Raw genomic sequence first — 12,754 nt, forward strand, 5'->3', positions numbered from 1 at the left:
GGAAGTTATTAAGGTGCCTCCAGGCCCACTGCACCCAATTTCTGTTGATTTTTCTCTTAAAAATCTCTCATCTGATATTGCTGGGAACCTCCATCACCAATGGACCAGAGGGAATCAACCTGAATTAGTCCACATCAAAGACGTGGCTTTATAACCATATGGCTACAAGCTTTGTTTATCACGAAATCTAAAACTCTGTAACCATCGTCCACATACTGATTCCCTTTCGTGTTTCTTCTCCCAAGATGAAAACTGTAGTTAATAAAATTTAAAGTTGTCCAAATAAGCTCAGACAGGCAAAAGCACGGTGTAGGCATTTCTAAAGAAGTCATTTTCCTCCAAATATTGTAAGCAACGCTCTTTGCCAGAAGTCTAAGTGAGAAAAATATATCGTTAGGATAGTTAATAATACTGTATTGCGTACTTAAAAGTGGCTAGGAGAGGAGATCTTAAAATTCTCATCAGAAGGAAAAAAATTTGTAACCAAATGGCGACAGGTGTTAACTGGACGTCCTGTGGTGACTGTTTTGCCAATTGGTATATTGTTTATACCAATAGCGAATCGTTATGTTGTACACCTGAAGCTAATCTAATGGTGTATGTCAATCATACCTCAATTTAAAAAATCAGAAAGCAAGCTGAGTTAAGAGAAGAGGATGTGCATACATGTCATCGGGGGGATTTTCTGTGGAGGTTTCAATAGAGACTATGGCCACCCTGCATGTGCCTTGGATAACAACTCAATACGGGTTCATTTCTGGGTCCCAGGGTTCCCTGCGCACTGTGGGGATGCTTTTATTACCTTCTGAATAGTGAGACAAGGTCAAGAGGCTGACACAAGAAGCACCCGCGCCGGAGCCGAAGATGGTCACTCTCTTGGGATCCCCACCGAAGGCCCCGACATTCTCCTCAATCCAACGTAATGCTTGGATCTGATCCAGGAGCCCGTAGTTGCCTTTGGCCGCCTGGTCGCCGGTACTTAAAAACCCTGCGAAAGAACACAGGATATTTGGGGTTGTCACCTACAAAATATACGTCAACATCGCTGCTATCTGGAAAGACATTCCACGGTTTCCTTTTTCATTCTTTACTTTTCCTTCCTATAAATGAGAAGCAACAGTGTAGCACCTTTTCCATGGCAGAAAGGAGTATATTATGTAAATAAGAGTTACAATGGTTTTTGTTTCTTCTGACACTATAATAAAGTGTCTCATCTGGGGGTTTGTATGGGGTTAACATATAAGGCGAAATGAATCTAAAATATTTACAATACACGACAATATCAGAAACCTATACACTTTACTAGATTTAAGCTATCACTCCTGTGTACATGTTGGTTTTCCTTGGGAAAACAAAAAAGACTCCTAGAAGAAGTTTTTCAGTAAGACTGTATGCACCGTATATAAAACCAGTATAGGTTTGCTTTTCCCCATTGAATTCCTCATTAATATTTTCATTTAACTCCTTTTAATGCTTAAATTTCAAAGTAAATTATAGCCATCATGTCATGCCACGCTTAAATAGTTCAGGATGCATCTCTATTTTTCTATATAAGGAAGATATCACAGTTACATGCAGGAACTTATAATTCTTTAATCTCAGCCAAAAGCCAGTGCATATTCAAATCTCCCCAACTGTCCCCAGAATAGCATGGGCTGGTACATTTTATTTTAAAAAAATAGGAGGATTCTGTAAATTAAGCAATTAGATTTCACTCAAGGCATCAGATTCTAAATTCGTCCTTTTTTAAAAGCTGCAAATAAGGCGACACGGGCATTTAATTGTGGCAAAGTGATCAGTTTTCGAGATCTATCTCATTCCCTGTTCCTCTCACACTGCAAAAAGATCTTGACCTGGAAACTCTGTTTTCCTCTGATGTTTGAAGGCATTTGTGTGGAAGAGACACTCTCCCACTCAGATTCAAAACTATGAATATTTTATAAAGCATCGTCCAAGCTTAAATACTTGCACAAACTTTAATCCAACTTTATGTCCAAATCTGTCTTGAATAAGCCTTCTGGGGGGAAAAAAAGTCATAAAACGTTGGGTTTTTTTTTTTTTTCCCCACTTCCCATTCTTACTCGCCCCTACACCAGAGCCCCAATTATATTTTTCCTTTCTGCACCATTTCTTTATTCCAAGGGTCATGACGTTCACCCATTTCAACGAATGCTTATTCAATAACCATGGAAAGCAGCCTCAGTGTTTCTATGAAGACAGACTGATCCAAGCCCTAAAGTAACAGAAATGAGAACCAATGCCTTCCAACACATCCCTAAGCAAAGCTGACAGCAATCCAAGAGGTCCTCGGAGTACCAGCTTCTCAAAACCTAAAACAAAATCATAAAGGATGAGATCTTACACCTACTGAGGAGACTGAGGCTTCCCTTCCAGAGCCTGCCGGAGTACCTGTGGGAAATGGGGGATGGGAGCCAGGAGGGGATTAGAAATGGTCTGGTTCAAAAGAAAGCAGCCAGAAGGGTTATTGTTGCTGTTATGTTAAAATCACAATAATCGGGACTCACGATGGCCTAGCCCTACAGGTAGATGCAAGATGACAACTGCCAAGTTGTACATTTAGGGCACATCGCACAAACCCGCTCCCCTCTTAGGTTCCTGGGGATGCATGTGAGATTAGCTAGGATGAGAGGGGGGGTTCAGATGTTTCCAGGTCCTCCTTGTTTAATTAGCAATTACTAATCAGTGTTTCATGCCTGTGAATGTTATGGGGCCTCCACATTCATCCCTTTTACGTTTTAACGTGCTTTCTCATAAAATGAATCACGCCCTGCTTGGGAGAAAAGCCTCTTTCACCCAACTTTATGGACGGAACGGGCTTATAATGGCAGCCTGGGTGCCGTGAAAGAACCATAAGACAAGCCTCTCTTCCCGCGTTCAGGAAAGAGGTGGTTGATTTCTAAAGGCTCCAGGAATTTTCTGGCAGAACTGTTCTGTTTTTAACTCATCCCGCCTCTGCCCACCTCCCTCCTACTCTCTGCTCTCACGGAATGACCTAGTCGCTTACTGTTTATGGGGAGGATCTGCAACAGCCGGTAAATCGCGAGGCTTTATGAAATCAGAGCCCCTCCGTCCCCAGGAATACATGATTTGTAAAACCTCTCCAACGGCGGGCTCATTAATCTTCCGTACCCTGGCAAATCTAACTTCTCCTAAGAGCAGCCCACGGAAAGCCTTGATCGTGGCAATTCTGCTCGCCTTTCCAAAGTCCTGAGGGAAACAGCTCTCCACGTGTCTCTGAACTTGAGCAAAGGAATGTGGGTTTTTTGGAAGCTGGTGTTTCCATAGCGTCTGCCGTGGAATCTTCATTTATTGCAACATCCAGGGATTGCTTTTTTTTTGTTTTGTTTTTTTTGGTTCTTTTTTAAAATTGAAATGGTAAGCAGGTCAGAGTCCCCACTGCAGGGACAGAATGAATGCAAGTCATTTTATGTTCCCTATGACAGCATATTCCTTTCCGATTCTGACTGTCAAAACACAGTGTTCGATATAACCCAGACAGAGGATGTGTGTGGGTTTCCTAGCGTGGGACTGTATGAACAACACGAGAGCAGCGCATCAACTGGGAAACAAACACACACAGTACCAAACATCGAGCACCCGCAGAAGTCAGTTTCCCAGATGAGCAGATAACTTTCTTTGACTGGCTAACGCCAGTGACTTTAAATAAACAGCTCCTTTCACGGACAAACATTCTTGGGCCCCAAATCCTCTCAGTGTTTCAGCTGATGAAACATTGGTTTTTGAGATTTACTGTCTCTGAACTGAAGCTTGTAAAGCAGTAAGCCGTTACCACTCCCCACACACAACTGAACAACGAAAGAGACGCACAAAGGAGACCATTTGAATTCACACGGATTAATGACGAGATTGATGCCGAGTTTCGTTCAAGGTAGTGGAAGGAACAAAACACACACACAAATGCACGGGATATGCTGAGGGGCTGCGCGGTTATTTTAAAACTCGGCTCATGGAAAAGATGCTTAAAAACCCCAAATCCCATTTCCCACCTGCAGGTTGGATGAAATGAATATAACGTGCGCTGTATTTGGTTTTAATATTGCTCTAGAATAGAAAGTTTCAGGGTTTTAACACAGTTAATCACGATCTAAACGGTTCTCGTTCATTTGAATTGCAGGGGTTATAGGAGAATGAGTCCGGGCCACATGGTTTTCTGTCCACTTCAGGTCAACGGTAAGAACCCAGAGGGGTCAGATGTGGCTGGATTTTGGTTCCTTTTAACATGACTTTAATGCCACAAAGGACTCTATCTCTTAGGAAATAATTCATGACGTAAACACAGTAGGCATTTTTTTGAGGACCATTACACAGACAATAATTACTAAGTGAATATAGAAAAGTATCTTTTATGTTTTCAGGGTGTGTATTCACCTGTAATTCGCAGAATTAATCTAGGGTCTCAACTATATTTCTAAAAGAATTCTATGTATGCGTGCATATATACGTATACATTTGCATAATGACCTATGTTGATTATTTGGTTTCTCTGCGGTAGCAGGAGCATTTGCAAAATACAGCAAACCACAAGCCTTTATTATATCAGAATCCCTCCCTCATATTTGTATAGATATGTGTGCAGACATATATACACACACACACATATACACATATATATATACATACACACATATATATGTATGTGTGTATTTGAGTGTGCGTGTGTATTTGAGTGTGTGTGTGTATTTGTACACATAATATTTAATTTAATAGAGTAAAGGCAAATGTTTAAATGAAATTGTTTCAATGAGAATAGACAGGATTTACTTTAGGTCACACAAATGAGCCCAATCAGAAATCTGTGGGATGAGAATTACAGCAGAGGTAGAAATGTGAAAAACAGGCCAATAAATGCACATCTATATTCTTGGATGTTTACAGGAAATTACTCCCTGGGTGCGTTGATTACAAGGTGAAAGTGAAGTTTTCTTACTGGAAAACCATTTATGACTTAACAAAAGGGCACAGATTCTAAAGGATAGGATGAAAGGGAAGGGGGGTATACATTCAAACTCTGCAGGCGTGATAGGCAAAGCTAATTGAAATTGTGTCTGTTTTTAGTTTTCATTCTACTTAAAAATGACACGAGTCATAACTGATGCTGCTTCCATGGTATCTCTTCATCAGCTCAGTATCACACAGAGCTACCTCCAATGTCAGTAGAATAAATGGAACACACTTATGAAGGACCCATGATTTCTACAGCATAGGTTTCCAAACCTGGGGCCCATGATGTTATTACTGGGATTCCCTGCACTGTTTTCATGAAGTATATTCTATCCCCACAGAATGATTTAGGATGAGGCTGCATAGGTGTCTTAAAGTACTTCAGTTGAAATTATATGGATTCATAAAACTAAGACCAGTTATATTCTGGAAACAAAATACCAAGTGATAAAGTCTGTTTATTACACAACGCCAATGAAAAGGTGAAGATAATTGGTAAACGTGTTTCATGATGATGAAAATTTGGCAACAGCCAGTCTGGAACCAAACCCCCTTTGAGCCAACCTTAGATTCTTTTTGGTTCAAAACCTCATCCTTGGGGCTTCCCTGGTGGCGCAGTGGTTGAGAGTCCGCCTGCCGATGGAGGGGACACGGGTTCGTGCCCCGGTCCGGGAGGACCCCACGTGCCGCGGAACAGCTGGGCCCGTGAGCCATGGCTGCTGAGCCTGCGCGTCCAGAGCCTGTGCTCCGCAACGGGAGAGGCCACGGTGGTGAGAGGCCCGTGTACCGCAAAAAAACAAAAATAAAAAAATAACCTGATCCTTGATCATTTCTCCAGATTTGTTGATGACTCAAGCTCTGCTGGCTCCCAGATCCTTTTGGTTTGATTTCTTGAATAGCTCATATACCTCATCACTCCTAGGATTCTGCACCCACAGTGTCCGAGATAAGACCTCCAGTTCATTGCCTCAACTTTGCTGCTTCCAATGCATTTCTACAGTATCAGTCTAATCACGGCGCTCCCCAACGTATACAAATTGACAAAACTCGTGAAAATGGAAATCTGAACGCCTTTGACCCCCCAGTTCTATTTCCATAAATGCTTTTTCTATAAAACATCTCTATCTGGATGTACAGAAATAAGTCATGCAAGGATCTACAAATAGAAATAGTCATGTAAGAATCCAATCAATTCTTACTGATTATAATTTTGAAAATAAGGATGACAGGAATCTCACCGTCCATGAATAGGAGATTTGTTGCATGAGTTCTGTTGGCTGAATCCATATAACGGGAGGCTCTTTGTGTGTATAAAATGATACAGAGTATTTAAGTGTGTAAACACAAAGCCACATCCAAGTTCTCCTCACAGAAAACTGTGAGTTGCTGAATACTGTGTCTTATGATCCGATTTTTATGAACATCATCAAATGGGTGTGTGAAATACAAACTCCGAAAGGAAATCAAGCAGTTCATAGCATTTCTCTATAGGAAGGCAGCTACAGGTGATTTTCACACTTAATTTTAAATATCTGTGTGCTTTTTCTTCCAACTTGTAACTGCTTTTTTAGCCATCACACACACACACACACACACACACACACACACACACACACACACAGAGCAAGCTTGCTTTAAAGTCAAATGCATTAGTGGGATGTCCAGGGCCATTCCCTGCGGTCCCATCTCTACATCTCTGGACATGCTCTACACACGCCATTTAGCCTACAAATCTACCACATTACACGTAACTGCCCCCTGGGATATGCCCGGCCTTTCTATCTCTCTTTGCCTTTGTATATTCCCTCTTCTCCATCTCTTGCTAGGATGTTCTTTACAGGACTGCTGGCATCCTGAAAGCTGTCTTCCTCCTGTAGATGTGGCCTCACATCCAACCCCACTATTTGCCCATGGGGTACAGTGCCACCCGGAGACCAGCTCTGTCACCTCCCTGGTCCAACCCCTTAGGCAGGAATCACCTGCAGATACAGGCACTGCCATTTTATCTCTTTCCCTCCACCAATGCGGGTCCCTTTTCAACATTTTCCTAAGGGTCTCAATTCTCTCAAGTCAGTAAATTGCTTTAAGTGAGCGTCTATGATAGAACTGACCACTCTATAGGAAGGGTATCTGCCCGCAGGTCTGTAGCCCGGTTATTGCTTGTACTGCAATCAGTCAAGTCAGCCTTGGATTTGAGTCTACAGGAAAGCATATTAGGCAAGATTTCAGAGCCCTTTTCATTTTGTTTATGGTTTCCTTTACCGTGCAAAAACTTGTAAGTTTGATAACTTACAGAATGGGAGAAAATATTGGCAAAGGATGTGACGGATGAGGAGCTTAACTTCCAAGGTAAACAAACAGCTCATCCAACTCAACAACAAGAAACAACCCAGTCAAAAAACGGGCGGCAGACCTCAACAGACATCTCTCCAAAGAAGACACACAGATGGCCAAGAGGCACATGAAAAGATGCCCAACATCACTGATCATTAGAGAAATGCAAATCAAAACTACAATGAGCTATCACCTCACACTGGTCAGAATGGCCATCATCAAAAAGTCTAAAACAATAAATGCTGGAGAGGGTGTGGAGAAAAGGGAGCCCTCCTGCACTGTTGGCGGGAATGTAAGTTGGTGCAGCCACTGTGGAAAACAGTATGGAGGTTCCTCAGAAAACTAAAGACAGAGCTACCATATGATCCAGCAATCCCACTCCTGGGCATATATCCAGACAAAACCATAATTCAAAAAGATACATGCACCCCAATGTTCACTGCAGCACTATTTACAATAGCCAAGAGATGGAAGCAACCTAAGTGTCCGTCGACAGATGAATGGATAAAGAAGATGAGGTACATGTGTACGATGGGATACTATACTCAGCCATAAAGAAGAAGGAAATAATGCCATCTGAAACATCATGGACGGACCTAGAGATGATCATACTAAGTGAAGTAAGTCAGACAGAGAAAGACAAATACCATATGATATCACTTATTTGTGGAATCTAAAATATGACACAAATGAATATATTTACAAAACAGAAACAGACTCAAAGACACAGAGAACAGACTTGTGGTTGCCAAGGGGGAGGGGGTGGGGGAGGGATGGATTGGGAGTTTGGGGTTAGCAGATGCAAAGTATATATAGGATGGATAGACAACAAGGTCCTACTGTAGAGCACAGGGCACTATATTCAATATCCTGTGATAAACCATAATGAAAAAGAATGTATATGTCTGTATAACTGAATCATTTTGCTGTACAGCAGAAATCAACACACTGTAAATCAACTATTCTTCAATAAAAAATACTGGAAAAAAATAAAAGATCTCAAAGCTTCATTCTTCTCAGCTGTGGAATGGAGAAGAGTAAATATCCAGCACATAACATAGCTTGGGGAACGAACAGCACTGTGTCTGATGGACAGTGTGTGTTTAAAGACAGTCACCGACTAGGCTGATTTCCTTGATACGAGAAACACTGCTAATTATTTCTGTTTCACCTACATATAGCAACTGAGGAGAGGTGTCTGTTGATAAGTAAAATGGGTCCGTAGGGAACACGGATAACTGGTCTACTTAGACTTTGCCTTTAAGATGAGGCAGATGATAAACCTCATGGGCTCTCTGACTGCAAATGTGGCTGGTGAATAACTGTGCGTGAAGGTGAGAGATATTTCTTTACAGTCTGTTTATTAAGTTTTAATGAGGTGCTTAAAGTCTAAAGAGAAAGGCAATGCAAAAAATATATCGCAGGCTTATGCATGCTGGGAAAATCATGGAGATGCTTATTCAAACAACATTTATGATATACCACAATGACCCAAGTAATGTGCTAAAAGCTGAGGGAAGATGATACATTAGAGTGGATTTCCATAGATATTTTAAAAACTTACACAAAATCTTTTTTTTTCATTTGTGAGCTTCAATTTGTTTTTAATAAGAATATTTTAAAACCTATTAGGATTGAAAGTCATACTTTTTGCCAACACAATATATTTATGAGACATACGTAAGATATATATTTAGTACCTATATGGTATTCAGGGCACTGTAAATTGCATTTAAGAAAAAGGAGATGACATACACCTCTATGTGACAAATGTGAAACATGATTTGGGTAATTCCTCTTAAAGTGAACAAATTTAAAGTAGGCTCCTCTGTTCTATCCTCAATTGCAAAACAAGCATGATGGTAGTGGGGTTTCCTAGTATTTACTGTTGGATATCGTCTGTGGGCAGACAAGAATTAATCTGATTTGTTCTCATTTATCCATAACATGATCACAACAACTGAACATAATAAAAAACCACGCATTCATTTTCATCTCTATCAAACGTCAGCGATGTCTACTCACTCACATAATGTTTTCTGGGTCCAGAAATATTCCCAAGCTTTCCAACGCTGGGAAACTTGGAACACGATTAAGAAGACTGTTTGTTGATGGTTTCCTTTGCTGGGCAAAAGTCTCATTAGGTCCCATTTGTTTACTTTTGTTTTTATTTCTATTGCCTTGGGAGAATGGATAAAGACGATGTGGTATAGATATACAATGGAATACTACTCACCCACATAAAAGAATGAAATAATGCCATGTAAAGCAACATGGATGGACCTAGAGATGATCATACTGAGTGAAATAAGTCAGACAAAGACAAATATCACATGATATCACTTATATGTGGAACGTAAAAAACGGATACAAAAGCATTTATTTACAAAACAGAAACAAACTCACAAACATACATAACAAACTTATAGTTACCAAAGGGGAAAGGGGGGGTGGAGATCAATTAGGAGTTTGGGATTAACATATACACACTATTATATATAAAATAGATAAACAACAGGTCCTACTGTATAGCACAGGGAACTCTACTCAATACCTTGTAATAACCTATAATGGAAAAGAATATGAAAAACATATATGTAACTGAATCACTTTGCTGTACACCTGAAACTAATACAACATTGTAGAAAAAAAAAGAAGACTGTTTTAATTAAGAAAACCACGGGGATGATCTTAGAGGATATAACACATTAACAACAAGTGAACAGAATGACCTATAAAAGAGCTAAAATCCCAACAGAACGTTTAGTTTCAGTTCGGAAAGGTTATTGAAGAAAGAAGGTGATATTTCCCAGCAATGAGTGTGTATATACCGTCCATGTTTCACACATGAAAACTGTCCCTTTAGTTGGATGCTTTGACCATGCTCTTTGCCCTGTTCTCACTTACTATATATTATAACTCTCCTAATATCAGTGTTTGGGGGACATTTCTGCTATTTTTCTTTCCAAGGATGGCTGGTTCACATGCCCATGACTCTCAAACTCCTGTTGTCCTCGACCACAATGCATACTTGGGACGCCTCTTCTAAGCCCCATTAAAGTACCTTTTCTTCTTACAAGACCCCAAACGGTAGCTAATTTTGAAAGTGAATGCTTTCAAATTGGAAGAGGATTTCACCAAGCGCTCGAGATGAGATTTTGCAATTCTGTGTCCACGAAACAGGACAGACTTTTGATTTGTGAGCAGTTACAAAATCCTATTGTCTCTCTTACTGTACGAATATTTACTGCTATAACTGCCATTGTCATTTTTGATAACTCTTTCCTAGGGGCACATGGAGATGCGGGGAAGGCTTTACTGAGAAATTTGGATGTTAGGAATTAAGCCTCCTCCCTGAAAGAACATAACAAAAAACACAAAATGGGTCACAGAACAACACTGATATGGGCAAATTCATCTCAAGAAGAAGATAACTCTCTGTTCTTACAGATTAGATGTTAAACTACTCTAATTGTGCCAATTTTCTATTCAAGAACTTTTTACACCTCACAAACTTGTGCTTCAACAAAGCAGTTCTCCAGAGTCAAAAACGTCAACTCTCTCACACACAGAAGGCACAAAGAGCCACCTTTGGTCCATTAAATATTGACCATGACCCTTGGGTTCAACAAATGATCATTTACCTCGCAGTGGCCGAAAAGCAAAAGCAGAACCAGAACTGGAGTCGACGGTGGGAAAAGTACAGATTTTAAGATAATGAAAATGTAATCAAGATTAAATATTAACAAGCACATGGGGTTAACTGACAGTTCATTCAACAGAACTTCATGGGTGTCTGGAATATTCCAGGCACTGCTTGGCCTTATGGTGAAGAGAAAGCCATCATTTATGAAGGGGATAAAACTAGATCTTGGACCACCTGAAACTCATATTCTACTGTGTGTAGACAGACCATAAATAAAAACTAAATAATGTCTGTGGTATGAGTTTCCTACTGCTGCTGTAACAAATCACCACCAACCTAGTGGTTTAATACACACATATGTCTTTCTTTATTATCTTCTTTTTAAAATTTATTTTTCATTTTAAAATGTTTTTTAATTAATTATTCTTTGGCCGCGCCATGTGGGATCTTAGTTCCCCGACCAGGAATCAAACCTGTACCCCCTGCAGTGGAAGCAGTCTTAACCGCTGGACCATCAAGGAACTCCCTACACACTTATTTCTTAGATTACAGTTTTGGAGGTCAGAAGTCTAAAATGCTTCTGGAGGGATATTTTCTCGCTGAAGCTTAATGGAGAAAATGTTTCCTCTCCTTTCGTTTTTTTCTAGGTTCAAGAGTGTTGGCAGTCACGATATAAGGGGCAGAGTCTCTGGTCAGGGAGGTCACTGCAGACTTTGGTATGTTATTTTTAATGTCACCTGTGAACCTGCCAGCCTCGGCAAGAAAAAAGGGCATGGAACCTTCCCTCACCACCTCCTCTTTTATCAGCAACCCTATAGCTGCTCTTCATGAAGAGGCAGGAAGAAAAGAGAAAAGTTCTCTCTACCCAGACACAAAAATCCTGGAACCGAGTATGTCTCTCTCTCTTTCTTTTTTGCTTCATCTGCCAGAAGTTGTGACCAATTTTATGCTCAACTCAAGTACCAGAAAGTCTCTGTTCCTTTTGTGTCTCTAGATGGAATCTGGACTCTTATTTTTGGGAAAAAAATGCATGGGGTACTATATTCTGATGTTGCCTCCTCAAACAGTCCTTAAATTGAGTGAAATCAAGTGAACATACATACATATGTGTGTGTGTACCCCTATACATTTTGATGTTCTAATCATTTCTAAGTGTACAACTCAATGGGATTAATTACATTCACAATGATGTTCAACCATCACCACTGCCCTTCTGCAAAACCTTTCATCACCCCAAAGAGAAACTCTCTAACTATGAGGCAGTAGGTCCCACTGAGTCACGTGTCCATAAGATGTGTTACCTACATATTGGGCTAAGTCTGCTTAAGTAGGTGTGATATCTGTATTAATGACCAATGCCACCCCCTACCACTCCCATCTGCAATGATGGAATGGATCCTTTTGTTCCCCTCAAATACATATGTTGAAATCTTAACCCCCAATGTGACGGTATTAGGTGGTAGGGTCTTTGGGAGGTGATGAGGTCGTGAGGTTGGAGCCCCCATGAATGGGATTTACGCCCTTATAAAAGACACCCCAGAGAACTAGCCATGCGAGGATACGACTTTAAGAAGTCGGCAGTCTGCCTCCGGAGAGAGGGTCCTCCCTCGCCCCCAGAACTCGACCACTCCGGAACCCACATTTTCCAGCCTCCAGAACTATGGGAAATACATGTCTCTTGTTTATAAGTCACCCAGTCTGTGGTGTTTTATTATAGCAGGAAATCAGTCTGAGACACCACTACAGCCTGAAACCCAGCAGGACCTTGTGGGACCTGCCCAGGGACAGATC

At 40.7% G+C, this 12,754-nt stretch overlaps 1 protein-coding gene across 5 annotated transcripts in view; it reads right to left on the reverse strand.

Annotated features, from left to right (window-relative positions):
- NLGN4X (neuroligin 4 X-linked) overlaps nt 1-12,754 on the reverse strand; it is a 258,721-nt gene that overhangs the window by 13,363 nt on the left and 232,604 nt on the right. For 3 of the 5 annotated variants that reach the window (XM_065900329.1, XM_065900328.1, XM_065900330.1), the window contains one exon: nt 803-988. In XM_065900329.1, the coding sequence (XP_065756401.1) occupies nt 803-988 (186 nt within the window). Of the gene's footprint in view, nt 1-791; nt 989-12,754 lie in introns of all 5 variants that reach the window. The other 2 variants (XM_065900327.1, XM_065900331.1) reach the window with 1 other exon arrangement.

Source organism: Phocoena phocoena, chromosome X (genome assembly GCF_963924675.1).
Source record: "Phocoena phocoena chromosome X, mPhoPho1.1, whole genome shotgun sequence".
NCBI lineage: Eukaryota > Metazoa > Chordata > Mammalia > Artiodactyla > Phocoenidae > Phocoena > Phocoena phocoena.